Consider the following 21,040-nt stretch of genomic DNA (forward strand, 5'->3'; position numbering starts at 1 on the left):
GCAGCGGCGGCTGCGGCCGAGTCCCCGCGCAGCTCACGGCGCGCGCGAGGGAAGGGAACGCAAAGCCGCACGCGGGGGCCGGATAAAACGCAAATCCCAGCTTGCAGTTCCCGTAGACATCCCAGCTTTGCCCCCCCGTTACATTTATAATCCTCGCTTTGCTGCTCTGCTAGCATACTTTCTGAATACAGTAAGAAACACGAATGATTAAAATAAACTTGGAGCTTTCATCCAGGATCGTCTTGCCAAAGATGCTAAATTTCTAGTGTGTGAAAAYCTGGCTCAAAGCTCAGTTATTGAGATTTTTCAATTAGCTAAAGACCAAGTCTAGATGTTGGGCTATTTTTTATGTGGCTATTCTTTAAAGGTGCTTTGGACAGGAAACAATTTGTCAAACGCGCGTGGCCGTTTCCTTCGCCGCGATCCGGCTCGCGCAGCCCCCGCGGTTCCCTTCGCTGCGCGCTGTAGAACGCTTTTGCTCCCAGCAATCTTCAGAAATTAAAACCTAAAAAAGAAAATACAGAGCCTAACATTAGGAAAAACTAAAACAAAATAAGAAGCCCTGTGCTCCACACACGTTTTAACTGTAAGCTGGAATCCCCTAACTGTTCCTTAATTAAAGGGGTGAGATTCGGTAGGGCTCTACCTGCCCGTCGGCTGGAATAGCTCTGCGTCCTGTGACCCCGGCACCTTCGTTTCTCTGCTTTAACGCTGTGCTGGCGTGGTTTCTGAACGGGAGAAAGCATCGGCGATTAACGTGCCATCAGCATTATCCTCCCTAAAGCCATAGTTTCTCCGAGGCTGAGCTTTTCCTTGGTTTCGCGTCCTTTTGCCTCTCCCCTTGCCTGTTCACATGTAGTCTCAGCTGGCCGGAGCAGGGCTCCTAGGCTGGGCTAGCTGGGTTTGAAGGTTAAAGTCCAAGTAAGACTTGCCCAAATTAACACCACAGTGGAGGACCTGGATAGAGCCCGGGTTGGCCATGGACGGGCCGGGGGAGCACTAGCAAGAAAATACGGCAGCGTACAGGTTTCTGACTACGTTTGATTCCCTTCTGTAAGTGCTCCGAACAGCACAGYGGTCTTAGGTCCTCGTGAGTGATCTCTTCCTGCAGCTAGTGTTTGTTCCTCTCGGTGTTGCAGGTTTGGTTTCAAAACTGCCGAGCGCGCCATAAAAAACACACGCCGCAGCACACGGTGCCGCCCTCCGGAGCGCCCCCGTCCCGCATCCCCTCCTCGCTCCCCGACGACATTCACTACTCGCCGTTCAGCAGCCCGGAGAGGGCCAGGATGGTAACCCTGCACGGCTACATAGAGAGTAAGCGGGGCTGGAGGCTGGGACGGGCTCTGGGGACGGAGGGGCTCGGAGCTGGCCGGGAGCAGCGGGATGCTCGGTCGGGAGCGGGTTGCAGTGCTTTGCGCAGGGCTGGTGCGGAGCCCCCGGTGCTCCTGGGGCTCCGGTGGTGCCTGTATTCTTCCTTTTCATGAGCTGCAAAACTTCGCCCTTTGGGGATTTCTGAAAGCCCCTTGACTGGGAAGTCCCGAGTAAGAAAAGAAGCAGCAGGGCGGGGAGGGGAGGAGGTGGTGGCAGAGCCTCTTTCCTTAGGATACCTCATCCCCAGGGAAGCCACCTCATCAGTTTTATTTATTGGTCSTTACCCCTCCTTAGGTTCTCTTTTGTCATGGAGAACAGGCATGAAGGGCCTTGTTTAGCTGGGCGGGCAGGTGCTCTCCTTCCTGTTCACCAGACCAAGGTTGCTTTTTCTAATAATTCCCAGTGCCTGGGAGTTGCTGCCGAAGCAGGGGATGACTTTGGTCCCCATTGGCTTGCCAGGCTGGAGCACTTCAACTCTGTGGGATTTGGAGGCTTCCCCCTTGCCCACACGGGTCTCAGGGAAACATTGCTCCTGTTAAGCCTCTGCCCGCTCTACCAGCGGCCTCTCGCATGTGCCCAGAGCTGTTCCTGGCCGGGGAGCCTGGCTGTGGAGGCTGGAGGGCTTGTGCCATCTGCAGCAGTAGAATCTGAAGCCTCTTCTCATCCACAGGTCAGGTACAGTGTGGGCAAGTGCACTGCAGGCTCCCCTACACYGCGCCGCCGGTGCACCTCAAAGCGGACATGGAAGGACCGCTATCTAACAGGGGTGAGAAGGTAATTGCAGACCCTGTTTCGGGCTTTGTGCTCAAACCTCAGCAGTAGCAAAGACCTTATTGTATCATGTGATGGCAGCTGCGCCCTTTTGACCATATCGCTGCTTCTCCATAATCTCGGGCAGCTTTCAGCACTTTGTGTTTTCTTTATTTCGGTGGCCCTAGGCTGATGTACCAACTGCYGATAAAAATGTCGTCAGTTTGTTCTTCACTAAATACTCCTTGTTGGTGTGATGTGCTGAGATGCTCTGCTTGGATTCCTTGAAGTATTTTGATACCCTCCTGCCTGAACTCCTCCTTATCCTCTTTATCTTCCCTTCCCATGTGGCAGTGAGCTTCCTTCTGCTCCGTTAGTCAGCTCTCTGCACCCTCTGTCAGTGCTAACACTGAACGGCTGTTAACCACTGAGCAGGAAGGACCTTTGCCATGTGCTGACTTTCCAGTTTTCCATGAGTTAACGTGAAAGATACATTTCTTGGGGTTTCCAGTATTGCTTAAAAATAACAACTGCCTGTTACACGATATTAAGTAGAAATGCTATTTCACAATGTCTGGCTAGGAAACAATGTTGCATATCAATATTTTTCTGTTGAATACTCAGTATTTGCCCATTCTAACATACAGTTCATTTCTGGGAAAAACTTCTGAAACTGCATATACATGCTTAGGCTCATAAGATGTCATTTAGCAAACCAGTTTAAGTGGCTTCATTTTGAAAACACTGAGCTTTTGGCAACTTTTTTTGGTTTTAGCTTTTATCTTTACTTTTAGAAGTTATCAGCTTCCTTCTTTTCAGATCTCTCTTTCTTCAGTGCAGCAACCCTAGATTACYGAGCTCTGTTTTGACAAGCCCAAGATGGGGCACAGCAAAGTTACTTTCTCAGTTTAAATGCTACCACTTTGTCATGATATCTACACAACAAAAACTAGAGATTTTTCAAAAAGTTATACTGTGGCCTTAATCTTGATTCTGTAATTCAGAGAAAGGCATTTCCCTTGTAGCATATGGCCTGTATCAGTGACCGCTTCTGACTGCTGGTAAGGGCAGGTAAAGCACCTGTGGAGCAGCCAGGTTGAATGCCTAACCCCTAGTTTGAGGGAAACCTGTGATGATTACCAAAGAAATGGATAGATTAAGGACACTTGATAATAGTCTTAATCTTTCTTGGTAGCCGTTGTAGAGGATATCATAGAGCAAATAAAATAACGACTGGTTGCAATTTATTGTATAATATAACAATTTTACAGTGAAATATCTGCCTGTTGGTGCATCTCACTTAAATTAAGATGTGTATTATCATACTTCCATTATCGCCTGTTTGTGGTGTTCCACCTATGGAGCTCGTGTTGCTGTGTTTGGTGGGCAGGACTGAGGAGGCTCAGGTCAAACGGTGGTTGCAGGAAGGTTGTGCTCCATGGGGCAGCTTGCTGCCTGAGAGCCTGCCACGGCAGCTGGGCACGTGTGCTTTCTTTGCTGTTCCCCAGCAACACATGTCCAGTGTGAGGGTTGCTTGTCTTTTACAGTAGCTAATGCTCGATTCACATTTTTCCCACYAGGTCATCCTCTTTCAGTACTGACTGCACGAACTCTTCCTCATCTGTCCATGGCGCTACCAGCACCACTGCCCCTCAGTCGTTGAACTACAGTGTCCAATCCAAGGCAACTGTAATCAGTCATGCAGGAGAAACTCAAATCCAGCATTCTCTGTTGTTTCCATTGACCAGCATCTAACATCCACTATTATTTCTCCAGCAACACTCTGTATATGTGTGTGTTGAGTGCACAGACACATTTTTCACTTGTTTCTTGTGGACCTGTAGAATGACAGTGAGTCTCTCCAAGACAATGCCAGACGCAGTCAAAATTAGTGACTCTACTGTGCTTACAATCTTGCTTCTGAAGTCATGGGAATATGAACGAAACAGTAAATGCCGAGTCACAGGGGGGTTCGATGATCACCTATCGATACAAAGAGAGGAGGAATTCACGTGGTTTGGCCTGATTCTCTTTTGCACCAGTGAAGCACTGCTGGTTCCAGGACATCCCTCTTTACACTCGCRTGGGTGAAATTTCAAATGGGCTCTTTGGCTCAGAAGCTTCAAACATATTCAAAAATTCCTGAGCCAAATGCATTGGTAGCTGTGACTCCACTAAGGGGAAACCATGACGCCCGCTGGAAATAGGCAGTTTCTCTTCCTCCTCAAAGTGCTTTAGAACCRCATGTCCTTTGCTCACTCTGTAAGGTAAGTAAATCTTAGGATTTTTCCCCCCATTTTATAGGAGGGGAAACYGAGATGCCCTATACTGAAGGGGGGAGTGGGGGTTGGTGGCAGTCAGGTTTAGCACTCTGACAGTTTTGATTGCCAACTCGTTCTCAGAGCACTGAATATATCTCGTCTCATAGCCATCTGCCAAATCCTCATTTTTTATTCTTATATCTTATTAACAAACTACTTTATTTCTTTGGATTTGTATTGGATCATGATTGAGTGATTGCGGAATGCACCTACGCAAACCTCTTAGCCATGCAGTACCCTGGGACTGGGACATCCTGAGTGGAGGCTGGCCCATAAACGTGTAGAAATGCTTTGCTCTAGTATGGACCCTACAAGGGGGACTCCAGGAATGAGTTCAATCAGTGAAAATAGTCGGGTAGAAATCAGAGACCAGTTAAGAAAGTGGAAACAACAGTGTCTGTAAGGCCAGCAGCAGCAGTCACTAGCCAAGCGTACAGCAACGCGATGGCATATCCTTTCATCTGGCAGCGTTGCCTGCTTACCTCTGCCCTTGTGGTGTTCTCCATCGCTGGCGTATCGCTGCTGCTTCTGCCAAGCGCTCGGCTGAAGGCGCGGGCCGGAACGGCGGCTCTCGGAGGAGCAGGCAGTGCAGGGCTCACCCTCGGAGGCAGCCGCATTGCAACAACAAAGGAAGTACTCAGCGCTCTGGCCCCAGATCAGGAAAAAAGCTCTGAAATGATACTTCATTGACGGTAATAACAAAAAGTAAACAAATAACGTTTGCCAGCCCTTCTCAGTTTGCACCAAGCCAAGATTAGGTCTATAACGAACCCTCTCTCCATGTGAGCACTGGTCTCTCTTGCTGCTCAATTTCTGCGAGGCAGCATTTCCAAGAATGTGAAAGCCTACTATGAGCCACAATTAATGTGTAATGGGACCGAACTGTGCCGAGCAACAGAAGACAGGAATCCATCGGTTACATAACTTGTTTTTAATTCAAACTCTAGATACATGTGTTTTTCTCTCCGGGAGATGCTGGATCAATCTCCAGTGGCGGCCGAGTGGGCAGCCGTCCCGCTGGTTTAGCCAGGCAGTGTTGCAAACACGGAAAGCCTTTCCTTGACTGTGCCTGCAGGTGCTGCATGCCGCAGCTGGGTGACAAACTGCTCCAGCTAAGCGCGAGGCACGCTGGCCACTGCCACCGCAGCGCTGGCTGCGGGGACAGCTGGAGGTCTGCCCAGGTGCCACAAGTAACTGAATACATTGTGCATATATATATATATATATATATGTATATATACGTATGTAGGTGTGTGCGTGCGCGCGTGTGTGTGTATATATATGTGTATATATATGTGTGTGTGCATATATATATATATGTATATATATATATATGCAGTGATGGTAGCTGTTTGGACAGTTAGGCCACTACTCTGGCTAATTGTAACAAACAGCTAGCAGCGCTCTCCTCCCATTCAGAACAATATTCAAAAGCAGGGAGGAAATTAGGTCTGCAATATATTATTGTCACCTCCTGACAGGCAAATAATTGTTTCCCATGTGTACAAACAATGCCAAGACACTGCTGCTGCCGTGACCTGCCTGRAACCACTGCTCCAGAAGTGTCCTTTGGTGAGGGAACAGTCAAGAGCAGCATCCATTTTGGTCACTTTTCTCCTTGGCTATACAAACGAGCAAAGGGCCTGGCACGCGTTCTGTTGGCTGCGTTAGTGGAGCATTCTGGTTCTCAGTATTTGTTATTGCAAGGCTGTAGTGGTTGCTGTGTCTGCTTGAAAAGCTGTGAGAAGCTGAAGGTGGTTGGCAGGGTCACCAGGGCCCAGCTTTCTCCTCCGTCTGTGCTTGCGCAGTCTAACGATTGTTCAGTTGTGGAATTAGTGCTATAAACTAATGGGTAGCTATTTGATGGAAGATTGAAGGAGAGACTCCAGACTGTAACTTGACCTTACATCCCACAGTACTTGAGATTTCCACAACTGTTTTGCTGACAGAAGAAATGGTCTGAGGCATTTATCTTCTTTCTCAGCAGTGCAATCAAAGGGAAACTATTAAGTATGTATCTGCTAAATAGCAACTTAGTTACTGATCAAAAAAAAAAAAAACACTTGTGAAATGTACTGTATATCAAAGTTTTTGTAACTGATACCACTGACAGGACCAGCGTGCAAAGCACAGGGCTAAGGTAATGTAGATGTTTCTGACCAAATACGTGTGGTGGAAGTGGCATCACCACTCTACAGGCAGTGTACTGCACTGTACAAACTGTGCCCAGGGGCAGTCACTTTCCCCAGCAAGTAGCCAGGAGCAGCTTTGCTAATTTGGAAATCAGGCTCTGTTTATATTAAGCCCAAATTGTTCACAAAAACTGGAAACAATTCAGCTTGTGCAGTTTTAGAGCTAATTATGTATATGGAAAATACTCAACTGTACCAAGAATGTAAGAAAGCCTCTAATTTATTCTATACATTGTTTCACAGCACATTTCACACTGACTGTTGCCACTGAACCAAACCTTATCTCAGGTCATTTGCGTTCATCTCCTGTCTATAGATTTAAAAAAATTAAAAAAAATCCTCGTTTTCTTAGTTTATTCAGTAATTGCCAAACGGGTTCTGGTGCAGTAATGCAGATTCTATGTATTCAACTTTTCCAGTTGCTATTTACAAAAACTGTTGCAGACAAAATCAAATGAAGAGAGCCAATGAAAGGCTTTTCACTCAAATTTAATATAGTAATTAAATATGGTGAGGGTCTGAAAGTGGAATGGTTTACAGTTTTATTACCAATTTTTTTTGGTTTGTTTTTTGGCTCACGCTGGTTAACCCCAGTGCCCTAGCTAAAGGTGCTTACACAACTTACTAGTTGGGATGGGGAGTGGGAATCAATCCTGCGCTACTATCGGTGATATAGCTATATGATGCCAATTATAGACACATCCGTTTTGTTTCATCAGCCAATCATTTTGTTGTAGCATGTTGCAATTATGCATGTCTTGGCTACAATGGTTAAAAAAATTCTCTGAATGAGTGGACAGTCAAGACTAATATTTATTTTAAAAAAGTAAACCTAAATTGTAAGCACTTTTTTGTAAAACCAATGTCTGTTTTGTTACATACTTYTAATGTTGTGCTTTGTAAATGTCTTATTTGTGTAATAAATAAAGTTAATGCAAGTAGAAGTGCTGGCACTTACATCCAGAAAATGATGTAATTCCATTTTATTTTATTTTTAAATACTTTCTGGCTTACTAATCAAGCGGCAACCCACCCAGTTTTGCTCTTTTATTATTTTGTTAAACTCTGGCTTCAGGAGAGTTCAACAAACGTTCGTAGTAAATGGATATAATTTCCTAGTTAGCAAACCAGTCATTAAAGAATACCTCTGGTGTACATTATTACAATGATCAATCAATATCAAAGTACTGAGCAAAAAGAGAGGAAAGGAATTCACCAGGACAGCTAACTAAAATCTGGGAAAATAATGTTGATTAAGATGGATTTGAATGACTTCGACATTGAATTTGAGGCACTCTTTTTAACAAATTGTTTTCAGGCTTAATAATGTGTGTGTATATACTACACTGCACACCTCTCAGGAATATTATTATGAGTACGGTCTGCTTTTTTTTTCATAGCTTTTTTCAGAATGACTGATTGAATGATTATTTCCATTTTTGTTTATGCTAACAAAGATGACAAAAAGATGTTATTCCTATAGAGGGAAAATGTGGTAAAAATCCAAAAGGACAAATTAGACTTACCATGAATCAAATTACCTACTTTGTAATATTATCATCTAGCGAAAAGCTGTTTTCATAATTTAGATTTATTTCCAGTTATTTTATCTCAACCTTTCCGGCAGGTCCGAACGATCCATTCATGCTCATCGTCATCTAAAAAGGAGACAAAGAGAATATCAAATGTCACTGTTTAAGGTCTGTTCTTTACATTACAGATTGTCAAACAATTTTTCCTTTGAGAATGAAATCCCAATTTTAGCTGCTGGCATCTCCTAGAACCCATTTTTTGCTTCTTACAAAGATTGTGTGTACTGTTGTGTTGGAATTTGTCAAGGCAGGAGATATGGGATCTTTGGCAGTAACCCTGGCTCACCTATTTGATAAGATTGACTTGGGGGAGGCTATTAAGATTTACACATATATATTTTTTTCTTTTCTGACTTTTCATGAGTATGTGCAGGAGATACGGTGTAGGTACTAGAAATGAAGACAAAATTTTTTATTGTATGTCTGCATTGCTTGTCTGTTTATAAAACGCGGGGTAAAGAAAAATCTATAGTCAAAACCTAGGCTGTTTCAGTTTTTCTTTCAATGCTGTTTATGAAATGTATGTTACAAGAGATATTGATAAGCTGATATAGCGGCTGATAGAAGGATTTTAGACCATCTTCTGTGTCTTTTGTTAGTATTCATGTCTGTCAGATCATATTTATTACAGAGCACGACAGTGTGGAAGGGAAAAATATTTAAGACAATGTAGGAAAAAAATTTCTAGCAAAGTTTGGATAGAAATTTTTGCATAATTACAAAAATAAAGGGGGGGGGGGCAAATGTAAGTTATGGCCTGTTAATTCTAGGGCCTGTCTACAAGTAAACCAAACTTCTAAMAGCCTTGAAAAACAAAGTCTTACTTAAATCAATACCTGTATTTGTTTTTGTATAAATTGAATATAGCATAGCTGCTGCTTCTGTTTACTGCTGTCTTAACACATTCATACTAGCTGCTTGTGGTACATGCTTCTAACCTGCCTCCATCTAAATTTTAAGGGTTTTGTAGCAGCTATTATTACTTGAAAGAATAACTGGATTATAAGAAGGATAGAGCAGAGGGGGTGTAATCTCAGTGCTGTGAGCATCCTTTGCATAGCACATAACCCCACTTGCACAGCTGCTCTACACAGTTGAGAGCTCTGCTTAAGCGGGTCAAAATAGATCAAGAAAGCAGCATGCTACTTGTAAGGAGTCAAATTTTGATGAAAATCTTTTGAGTATTGAGTTGTACCTTTAAGTTAAATTGATGTAGTAGCATTTGAAATGTAAAAGGTAGGAAGGTCCCAGGAATTAAGTTTGCTAGTCTAAGAAGTGAAAGTTCACAAAGAGGGCATATGACACATTAYGTCTGATTTACAAGAGTTTTCAAGYGTATGTTTAAATGTTATTGATGCCAGTGAATCAASTTAGCTTTGTCTTTCCTTCTTCTCTTTCGTCTTTCTTTGCTACCCTCCCCTTTTTTCCTCAATTCTGCTCAAGTGCGTTGAGTGCAGGCCTTCATTTCTCAGAAGGTGCTGCTCACAAGGAGCGCTGCTGGCATCTAGGTGAATGTAGGTTTAAGGAAAGCATGTGTCAAGGCCTTGATCCCCTGTCTAAATGGTAGCAGTTTTCCGACACCCTTGACAAACAGTAGTCACACAGGGTTTTCTGAAAAGCCTGCTCTCCAGTTTGCTGTCTGCATACAGTCACTSGTTTCTGGACAAAGCGGTGGCTTGTGCCTACTGACCCTCTTATAACTTCATACTCAGGGTGGTGGCTGGCAAAAACTCGCTGTTGGCAGCGAGCGGTTACCTCTGAGCAGCACCCCGGTAACCGTGAACGGGTTCGTGAACGTTGCTGTAGTGCCGTTGTCTGGTTCACCAGCTCAGCCTGTAGCTTCGCTTTAACTTCTGAAAAATGGTTGCCATTTTGATAGAGTAACTAAGTACATTTCTTTCTGTGTTTCAGTGATATGATACTTTTTTTTTTGATTYCCTATTTCTATTAATCAATAGGCCCATAACAAAACACCCCATTAGTGGCACATTTCTTATTCAGATATAAACTAGGAGAAAATAAATGCTTCTGGAAAATAGGCTAAAAGGAAAATTAAAAAGATGAACACTGAGCCTTGTTAAAGACCACGCAGTCCTTATACAGGCAGAGATTCCACTGAAGGCTCCAGCAGAAATGCAAATGTGGCCCTTTTAAGCTTTCTTAACAAATAACATCAAAGCTGTAATCAATGTGCCGGCTTTTGTTCTATGCAGGAGGTGTTCCAGCCCTGGAAAGATGTGATCATGTGAGCAGATATTCTCCAGTCGGGGTATCTATATTTTGAGATGGTATCTCATTGACTTACCCCCCCCCCCCCAAAAAAAAAAAAAAAAAAGTAGTTTTCCTGAGCTTGTAGTAATTGCAATTGTCTATTTCTGTCATGGTGAAGGAATAAAAAAAAAATTACATGTGCTATACATCATGCCTTTCCATCTCCTTTTGGTGATGATATATGTAGCTCATTTGAGTACTAGAAATAAGCAGTCTACCTTCCTAGTGAGAAATCTGTAGTGGTCACATAGGTAAGCATCAAACCTATGAGTAATAAGAAAGGCAGAATTTCCAACAAATCCTTGGTTTGTCTAGTCTGTTTCCTTCTGCATCTATGTTTTCATGATCTCCTAGGAAAGCATACTAGGCAGCTTGCTCTAAGGGTTTTTCACTTTCCCAGACCAGTCCCAAAATGTTTCAGCTCATGCAGAGATCTGATCCCATGCAAATTAAATACATGTTAATAAGCACTGATTAACTTACATATAATTTAATCAGCTGTAAAAACTGAATGAGCTATATGAATTTCAACTTTGTATATGAAAAGGAAAAATAGAAATCGCGACTTAATATTCCAAAATATAACTTCAAGGCAAATCCCTAGAATTCCCAGCGCTAGCCATCCAGCCCTGGGGTGCTGCACGAGTGCTCCTCGGTCTAGGTAAGGTAAAATGAAAGAACTGATGCAGCAYAGTTAGAAGAGCAATAAAACCAGAGATCAGGATGGCTTTAGGGCTAGCTATGTGAGAAGAGGCAGTGAAATATTAGAATGTAAAGAGTTAAGCTATGGTAAAACATACTTTTGCTACACTAAAGAAGACTGGTTGATAATTACTGTAGTTTTAGGGCTATTTGAATCAGTGCAGCTGCAACCTCTTCAGTAGTAACCCCTGAAACAAGACAAACTGGGTTTATTGTACTGAACAAGTCTTAAAGCTCCTCCCTGATTGTTAGTAATTGGCAGCAATGGACTTAACAGCCTCTTGACTACCCTTTTTACACTCTACCTGACTGTGCAGCTAACAATTTAAATCACAGATGCCGATCCTTCTTTGTGGCAGCTGCTTGTTAACTACACGTTCCTCTTTTTTCTGTCACTGGCTGCTTCCATAACCCTGCAACACCAGGGTTAGATTGGAGAATCACATTTCATCAATATTTAAAATGGAATTAAACCTTGAAGTTTGATTAATGCTACCAGATAGTGAGTTGTAATTACTATTTTGCAAATTGCAATTGTTTGAATATGTTAATATGATTGTCTAAGCACATCTTCACCTTCAGAAGTAATTTTCCCTTTAAAAAAGATTYGAAAAAAATACAAACTCTTTAATCAGTGGTAAATTATCACCCTGTGCACAATTAGGTAGTATGGGGTTCTTCACRTTGTGTGCTGAATTTTGTGGTAGCGTATTTATCTTTAAAAGTTTATCAATTTTTTTTAGATTTTCTTCAGTAGAACAATCATGAAACAGACTTARCTGGAACTGGACTAATCATGTTTACATTTGAAGGCAAAAAAAAAAAGCTTTATCTGAAAATTTTATTGCAATTCAGTGTATCCTTGTTCAGTTAATAAATGTTGACAAGTTATTTATTCTGAAGTTAGTAAAATATAATGATTACTATCATGACATATAATTGAAATCTTGAAAGAGAGAGAGTGATCTCACTGGATAAGCTGTTAAAATATAAGTGAGTATTCACTGAGTCTTTAAGTTATTTCTGTATGTCTCAACCAAAAATAAGGTCAGACTTAGCACCCACAACAGGTATTTTGAATACTGTAGCCCCAGTCCTCAGGAAGTCCAAAATGATATAGCTCCTCTTTTATTTATGTAACTAATTCAGGCTGTTTTCATCAAGCATGCCAAATGGCATATGGAGTTATCCTACCTGCACAGCCGATCTGCAGAAACAGCATCCTTCCACAGAGGATGATTAACCAGGGGTTACGCTTTGGACACAGTCTACAGAGTCAACAGGTTAGTTTGGATAGAGTACTTTCAGGCAACTAGAAATGAACTAAACCAGTTGGTCTTACTAAGTTCCTGTAAGTAACTCATTTTGTATTAGTTCTTTTCAGCAATTACTGCTTTGTGAGTTCTTTATTTGGTTTTGGGTGGTTTAGGGGAAGCTCCTGTCAGAAAAGCTGTTAAGGATAATCCATGGAGCACTCCAAACACTAYCCACTTAAATCAGTGGATTTGTGCTCGACTTCTCTGAAAAATGAGACCACTTATTTYATTTTCAATGCTGAATCTAAAAGGGATGGCAGAGGAGACTTGCCCAACTACATACTCCAGATTTCTCTCTCAAGCGAGATTAGAAACTTGAGGACAGGCTGGCATCTGGGTGCTTCCAATGGATAACTTGAAAAAACACTGTAAATCCAGTACATTTAATTTTTGTATATTAAATGCATATTGAAGGTTTAGAATGATCTGCTTTTAACAGTAACATTCCTGTGTTACTTCTGGAACGCTAGATTTGAGATACTTCTTAGGACTCCACATGCTGGGGTRTCTGCCATGATGCAGAACGGAGTCTGTTTGTTAGAAAACAGAAATATTCCCCTGTAGACTGAGGATTTACCTTCCATCTAATATTTTTCCCCAGGAAATCATCTAGAAGTGCATTGGGAGACACACCACATTGAAATTAAAATATTTAGTGACTTACAARGGGGGAAAAGATACATTGTTCACCTTAAAAACCTTCCKTGCACTCTTGTCTGACTTGGTGTTGTGACTTCATCCTGCACACTGTAGCTGTGTGTGTGCTCCTGGTGTCTTAAAGGCTGTGTCTACACTGAAGGTCTGATGTGCTCCCATGTGCACGATGCACTTCTGATCCTTGGTTCCCTTTGCTGCCCAACAGTGTGTTGGGACCAGGTGTGGATGTGCATCATCTCTTCATTCGCTCTTGTTTCTGTTAAAAGCCATGCGAGCAAGGAGGGAAGTCGATATGCTCCGACATGTCCCTCCATCAGGGCAATCAGGGGCTAACAATTGCAGTGCACCCCTCGGAGCGCAGCATTTAGCTGTGCAGACACAGCCATGCGTACGCGAGCGGCCTGCCATGAGCATGATTTATAAGCGAATGTATTTGCAACAGACAATAGGCACTCCCTGAACGGGAGCCGAGTTTCCTCTTTGTTTGTAGAGGGCCAAGCACACACAGAATATTGTAAACAACAGGATCAGTTAATTCTTTCGTATGCCTGACTCTTCCCATCACCCGCAGTGCAGTTTATCGTGTTCTTCCACCACACAATTACAATCAGATGCGATAACATCTCAGCCATGGATTCTGCCTGGCACACCCCTTTCATTTCCACCACCCTCTCTGGGTCCCTAGCATCACTTTCCTTATTGCACCTGACCTCACCAACATCAAGGCTGGCAAGAAAATGGAAAATATGTTTTCAATTAACCTTTGCTTCCACCCACAAATTCTCACCCTTCCATTTACATTTAATTACTGTAATTCCAAAATGGCCCAAAAATGAACTTTCCATCTTTTATAAAACTTGTTTTCACATGAACTGTATGGTTGACTATAAGTGCCTGTAAGACTTGCATCTAACCTAACTAATGGATTCACAATGGGATGGCTAGCACACAAACAAAGTTGTTATTCTTGGCATGTCACTATTTGGAATTGAAACCTTCACAGTTTTCAAAACGATAATGATTTTAAGACTAGGAAACCACAAGGAATAATATATCTGCAAAAGCCATAGCTACTGAAATTATTGTAAGAATTTATACCACGATGAACATATTTTCACTGTTAATTACAATATTGAATACAAATCATATTGGTTCATAATCTATTTTAATGAGTGGGGTATATTTTATGTGTAAATCGTATTTAATATAAAAATAATTTCTTGGTTACACAGATGAGATGTCTCCAACTACATCCGTCGCTTGAACAGACTTTGATAGCGAGAAAGACATAATAAGTATGTATTTTACAACAGCATTCAAAAAGTGACTGATCTTAGCAAGGAGACAAGGGTATGAGAATGTGTCCAGCATAAAGAAAAGTGACTGAGGGTAATGACAGACATGAGGCTACTTCTCGTAAGACTTTCTATGAGATGTTATCGCATAAGATTGTTAAATAGATTCAATTTCTTTCTGCCATCTTCTCACCAACATTCATTCTTCTGCCTTGCCCACTSAGTGGTCATCAGTTTGATACTTACTATCCTTCTGCCTCTCCTCCTTCTAAAATTTATTTGTTAAGTGTTGAAGATTATCTAGGTCCGAAGCTCTCATAACAAGACAAGAACTATCTATCTAAAAAACCAGGAAGACCTAGACAAGAGATACTTGGAGATCCAGATGAAAGAGTTATAGTAAAATTTCTAACCTTCCTCTTAGTGTTGTATTTTTCAAATATTCTGACTACCATGCAAGTAATGATTCTGGAAAGTAAGTACCAATAAACTGGAGATTTGTATGAACACAGGTAGAAAAAGCTATGTTCTGGAACTAGATGCAATGGAAGAAAAGTATGCATGAGACGGAGGAGACAAAACCAAAAGGTGAATTTATATGGACTTGAATAGAGCCTTTTGGGCAAAGAATACAAGCTGAGTGTCATGGCAGACAGGCAAAGYATTTTTTTGCTATGGTATTTGGAGGAATGAGTATCGAAGAAGTCAGAAAGAGGAGTCAGCAGTAGTCAAAGCAGAACAGGACAAGGACAAGCACTTCGGCTGCTGCAGGAAAAGCAAGGGGCTACTAACGTTGGTATGTTCTACTTGTGTAAACAAAGAGAGTAGCATTGATTCTTTATTTTATAAAACCTCTTTTTCACAAATAAGTTTTCCAGACAAAGTAAAGAGAAAAAGATCAATGAATTACAATAAATGGCGTTTAACATAAAAATACGTAAAATTTACAATTCAGTTAACTTGTCAAATGTTAAAAAATCAGCAAACAATAGACACAATTTGTTTTGTTCAGAGCCCAGAGGTAGAGACCAAATCCTCTAAATTAATTTCTGCAAAAGCTGTTTTTTTTTTTTTTTTTCCAAACAGGTCTGGATCCCATTCGTTATAGAATATACTGATTACCAACTATTTTTAAGAGCTTTACACAAACATTATTTCTTTTGTTGTGTGAAATGCAGAATCAGCCATCTGGCAAATGCCCCAGAGCTAAAATCTTTTACATGACATATAATTCAAAATGATTAAATATACAACAGAAAATAGCTATAGCATTGCACTTAAAATAGCATGAACTTTTACTGCCGATCAAAACTGATTTCTTTAGCTTAACAAGTATCCAAAGAACAATTATTTGAAGAGCTTTTAAGAGTTTCAATATGTAGGAACTAAACCTCATCTAAATTCAGTATCTTAAGTCAAATAAAAAAGAAACAAATGTACAAAAGATTAAACGTTCCTGTGTTATAAGTAGACATTTAAATCTATGGGAAGCTAAATTCATTTGAACAAAAATACTGTATTCCCTGTGCATGTGTATTGCTGGGGCTTTCCTCTCCATTGCTAAGGTCATCTGCCAAAACAACTCTTACATTCTTAGGCAATGACTAGGGACTAGCCTGGAATCAGCCTGTTCATCCACTCCCTCCATCATCAGAATGGGCAATTTCAAAGAACAGAGAATAAAGCTCAGTGCATGATCTCTAAGTACAGGCAATCCTTTTTTCTGCACCACAGCCTACTTTTAAGTTAAACTTACTGTCTTTTTTTCCAGAAATATTCCAGGCCTGAAAAACTGCCAGGTCCTCATCCCACACCCAGCTCACCAGTAGTTTATGAGAAAGAGCATGCAAGCATCTGCATGTATTTGGGGGACCTACGTACAGAAATATTACCCTGCATAATTATTGAGTGGTTATGGCTCTGTTTCCCAGCTATGCTTCTGAGACAAGTCAAAGTCTACATTTCTCAAACAACACTTGGTGCGAGTCACATTTGAGTTGTAAAACAAAAAAGTCTAAATGTAGATTTGTTTCATGGATTTGTATACTTGGATAAGCCTGAAATAGATAAATACATTTCTACCAACTTTCAAAAAAAAAAAGAAAAAGCCTCTAAACTCATTCAAATGAAACACGAGAGCTTTCATCCCAAGGTAACAATGTGAGGAAACTAAGTCTACGATTAGCAAGGCTTTTATTTAGAAATAAAATGTCTTCTCAGCTTTGTCTGTAGAGTTGGGTGAGCCTCAGTGCCAAGGAACCTTAGATGTTCTAAAACCAGACTTTTAAAACTACAGACTGAAATAATATTCTTGAATCTTGACCTTTTGGGTTTTGTAATGATTGCTGAAGCAGCAGGACTTTTCCTGCTGCTTTTTACAAGACTTTCAGGCATATAGAAATCCTAAGTTGATTGCAGCTGGCTTGAGACTACAGCAACACCAAAAGCTCTCCCCTTAATAAGATATTAGTCCTGTTTTTCTGGGCTTAATCCCGCTCTTAGTTACATGCATATTAATTCAGTCATCTGACTGAGGCTGTTAGTGTAAAGACAGGCTTTGTGTCCTTCCTGTTCTTGATTTTATATGATGAGATGCACATATTCCAGGTAATATTCACTGCAGTATAGAAAACTACCCTATGCACTGTACACCAACTAGTTAAACTTTAAAATGGAGTAAGAAAGCAGAAGCACAAATATACTTCTATTACAAAGACCAAAAGCTGTATTTATGCCATTTAACCGAGCTTCAGAAGAATCAAGGAAGAAATGGAGCAATTTTCACCAGAAGTATCTTTGCTTTTAATCAAGAGAGAGCTGATCCAGAAAACCTCCTATTATTTTTCCCATATCAGTAGAACAAGATTTGTATTTTTAATGGTATTTTCTCTTTGAAAGTTATGGCTCTCTCCACATTTTTGGGTCCTAAATCATGAATGTGATTGCCTTCTTATACCTCCCCGCTTTGCACTAAACGTAACATCTTATCTTTCCACTGAATTGGGAAATCCTCCCATCTTTGTATTAACCAAACTCTGTTACAAAGGTGCCAGGAGTCTATTTAAAAAAAAAAAAAAAAAAAGAGTAATACTCTGATAGGAGTCTAGTCGCAAGACCCATACAAAATATACACCGTATCTTCTTACAAACTAGTATTCTTACATATTCTCATTCATCTGTCCAATTTTGTGTGCTTCACAGTACAAGAGAAAAAAACGCGTAAAGAATCAAGAGAAATTTGAGGCTCCCCAAGGAAACAGAGGTTTAGGAATAGAGTAATAACTGCAAGATTTTAATGAGAATTTGGAAAACTTTGCTAGATAAGAAACAGAACAAAACTGTTGCTGTCATTTCATTCCCTGGGCCTGACTGCATTTTCACAACAGGCCTTTGCACTGCTTTGACAGTAAGAGCTCTTTAAGTAAATGAGTATCAGACCTCCATGCTAGTGAAATGTGGAAAATCTTGCCAAATTTAGCAGGAGTCTACAGTACTCAGCATGCACTCATCTTGACAAAGAAGTGGTGGAAGCAAATTCAGTGATTTTTAAATGGCGTCTATTCTTTTCTCTTCTGGAATGATATCTGGATGCTGCCAGTTCAGCAGGAAAGTAAATGCCAAGCAGTACGCTTCCTTGCCCCGTTTCCAAACAGCAGAGAAACAATCAGAAATTGCTTTATAATAGAGCCAGGGTGAAAGGTGAGAACCAGAGTATTCTTAAAGCCTGCTTCCAGACCTGAGGAAGATAGTGTCATTTTGGTAAAGCTGTCAAGCTGTTGTAAGAACTTCCTGAATGCTTCCTACCATCTGCTTTTGATGCTTTCAAGACTTGGCTGGAAGCCTGGAGGTTTTCCTGCTCCTTCCTGCCCAACCTATAATGGAGTAATTCTGGATCTGTTCCCTGTCATTCCAGCCTCTTCCTCAGTTTCTTCTGCTTACAGCTGGGTTTTTTTAATTTTTTTTTTTAACTGCAGTGGCCTTGTGCCCTGAATCATCTCTCCTGGGGCAGTAAGAGTTCCTCTGATGTTGAACAAGTGCCGGGTTTTTCAATTGTGTTCGTGCTCTTAAGAGGAAGGGTCTGGCCTACATGACACATTCCTTCTTCACACTCGCATCAACAAGTTTAACTTTGTATATGGGCTTCTCAGTGGAATGGTCACACAAAGCACATCCCCAGTAACTCTGTCAGACTACACGCTGTGCTGGTCTGGTTCGTGAATATTGATTGATATAATTTGTAGGGTTTGAGATAAATGTCGTAAAGGACAATGAGTTCAAAGAACAGATTAAAAAACAATAAATTGAATTCCAAGGCGTTCCCTCCTGTACTAATCTATGTAGGTTCCTGTGTTTTTGGAAAGCATGTTGCTTATCTTCCTCATCAGTAGGCCCACTGCATTCCAGTATTTTGGATCAATGCCATTTGTAATAATCTAGATCAGTTTTTATTCAACGTTTATAAAACAGGCCATGCATCATAGGGTATATTTTATAGCAGATGGTATCTCCAATTCATCTACCCCCCCCTTCACTTCCCTCTTCCAATGCCACAGTGCATACTTATATGCGCTCTTGAAATTAGAGCTGGGCAGAATTTTTTTTGACAAATAGTAAATTTGCTGAAAAATGGAGTCTCCAAGCAACAAAACTGTTAAAATGTGGCATGCTGAAAATGAAATGCTTTGCCTTCTAGAAATGCCAGGTCCTGGAATTGGGACAATTTTAAACAAAAAATTGAGAGGATGCTTTGAAAAAGCATTTTCATTAAAAAAAAAAATCTGCTAAAGAAAGTCTTAAAGACAAAGGTTAAATAACCAGAACACTAAGCATTTATTTCAGGCCAGACTGATTTTTTCTGAGTTCTTCCAGCACCAATCAGTTTTGAATTTTCTGTTTGTTTTTAATCTGAGAAGTTTCTCTTTCAGCTTGATGAGAACTAATTTTCCCCAAGGTTTATTAATTTGGGCGCTGATCCACAAGACCCAATATTTGCCAGATTCTACTCACAACACAATTCTGCAAGGTGACAAGAATGTTTCCTGTTCAGCAAGGTATTTAAACATTGCTCTAACTCATTTAAATAAAATGGACTATTCTAACATTTAAAGATAAGCACCTGCTCAAGCACTTTGCTGGTTCACAACAAAGAGTTTAGCAGCTTTCAAGATCAATGCTATACGCCTTGCAACAGCTAACTTGCTTAATATCATAATGGAAGCGATTGAAGATTTTCCTTAGATTAAGATACTAAATGGTAATAAAACATATTTATTCATACCTGCTTGGAAATACTTAATCATAACTTTGTAAACTATTATTTACGCAAATTTTTTTGTATACAACCAGCTGATAAAAACAAATATGTAAGCAATATTTTAGGTCAGTGATTAGAAAACTAGACTATGTGTTTTGAAGTTTTAGCTATAATCACATATCCTGGACGATGAGAAAGAACCTCAAATTAACTTACTTTGCAAAAGAAGTTAAACATACCTGCATTTCTCAGAAATCTGAATTTGTAGTCAATGATAACTCTGGTTTTAGGATTATAGAATCCATCCCCACAGTCATAACATCCTTCTGGGATCTTTCTAGGAGGATCCAAATTSGTAAGCTGGGAAATGCCTGAAGAAATAAAAACCTTAAAGTTTGCTTAATTTTGCTTTTTTTTTTTTTTTCGGATTTGTACCTTTGATCGAGATAACTAATGACTATGACTTTACATTTCCATGGCATTTGCTAAAGATATAGTTACTGAATAAAATTTATAAAACATTATGTCCATTTTGCAGATTGTGGAAATGAAGATGGAGAAGTCCACACACAAAAAGCTTATAGTAAAAGGATAGCAATTACATTTCTTCGCTCTCAGTCCTGTCATTTAGCCTGCTAAGCTAGTGTTACCAATATAACCCCAAACTCCGAAATAAAGCCAGGAGGGTCTTGCTGGCCTCAGCAAGCAACTGTGTGTCACTGCTAAAACATCCTGTGTGTAAAGAAGAGTGTTGTAAGGGTGTTGTATTGTCTTGTATTAYGTATTTTACTTGGTGTTTTTGCATATAAATCTGTTCACCTTGGCTATGGATAAATAATAATATTAAAATCTTTAGTGAGAGCATACACTGGGCAGAAAAGATGGGTGTCTACTAAAAAGCTGTCTTTCCTAAGAGATGCGGGACAAAYGCATTCCCAGTTTACTCGACGCACCGGGCGTGAAGCAGCGGCTCCGGTCCCGCTCCCCGGCGCGCGTGGCGGCCGCACGGCCTTGTCCGCCGGCCCCGAGAGGAGCCAGCGCCCTTCTCCAACACTCCTCTTCCTCAAGCTTCCTCCCGCCACACCGCCCGGCTCGCAGACGCAACGCAGTACCTGCCGGTTTAAGACCGGAGCAGATTTCTGTGTAAAACCGCCTGTCGTAGCCGTCGCAGTAACGCCAGTTTTTATCTCTGTACTCGAGGCCGTCCGCGAAAGTGTGTCTCCCCTGCGGAACACACCGCGAGCGCGCCGTTAATCACCGTGCGGACGGGCTGGACGCACCGGCCGGGGGGCTGCCACCACCGCGCGGCGCCCGCGCAG

General features: G+C 41.2%; 2 protein-coding genes across 2 annotated transcripts in view; one reads left to right on the forward strand and one right to left on the reverse strand.

Moving 5' to 3' along the window:
* Positions 1-7,602, forward strand: part of LHX6 (LIM homeobox 6) — a 17,248-nt gene extending 9,646 nt beyond the window's left edge. Inside the window, exons 5-7 of the mRNA XM_085310864.1 lie at positions 1,116-1,314; positions 2,042-2,145; positions 3,702-7,602. Of these exons, the coding sequence (XP_085166990.1) occupies positions 1,116-1,314; positions 2,042-2,145; positions 3,702-3,722 (324 nt within the window). The 3' untranslated portion in view covers positions 3,723-7,602. The remainder of the gene's footprint in view (positions 1-1,115; positions 1,315-2,041; positions 2,146-3,701) is intronic.
* A 557-nt stretch (positions 7,603-8,159) lies between these two features.
* MORN5 (MORN repeat containing 5) lies at positions 8,160-20,957 on the reverse strand (the record flags this gene model as incomplete). Its single annotated transcript, XM_085310865.1, is given in 3 exon segments — positions 8,160-8,292; positions 19,961-20,092; positions 20,834-20,957. Coding segments are annotated over 3 exon segments (336 nt in total), but the record flags the coding sequence as incomplete, so codon positions are not given.
* Positions 20,958-21,040: the final 83 nt, after the last annotated feature.

This window comes from Rhea americana, unplaced genomic scaffold, assembly GCF_003343005.1.
Source record: "Rhea americana isolate MKP2758 unplaced genomic scaffold, rheAme1 scaffold_328, whole genome shotgun sequence".
NCBI lineage: Eukaryota > Metazoa > Chordata > Aves > Rheiformes > Rheidae > Rhea > Rhea americana.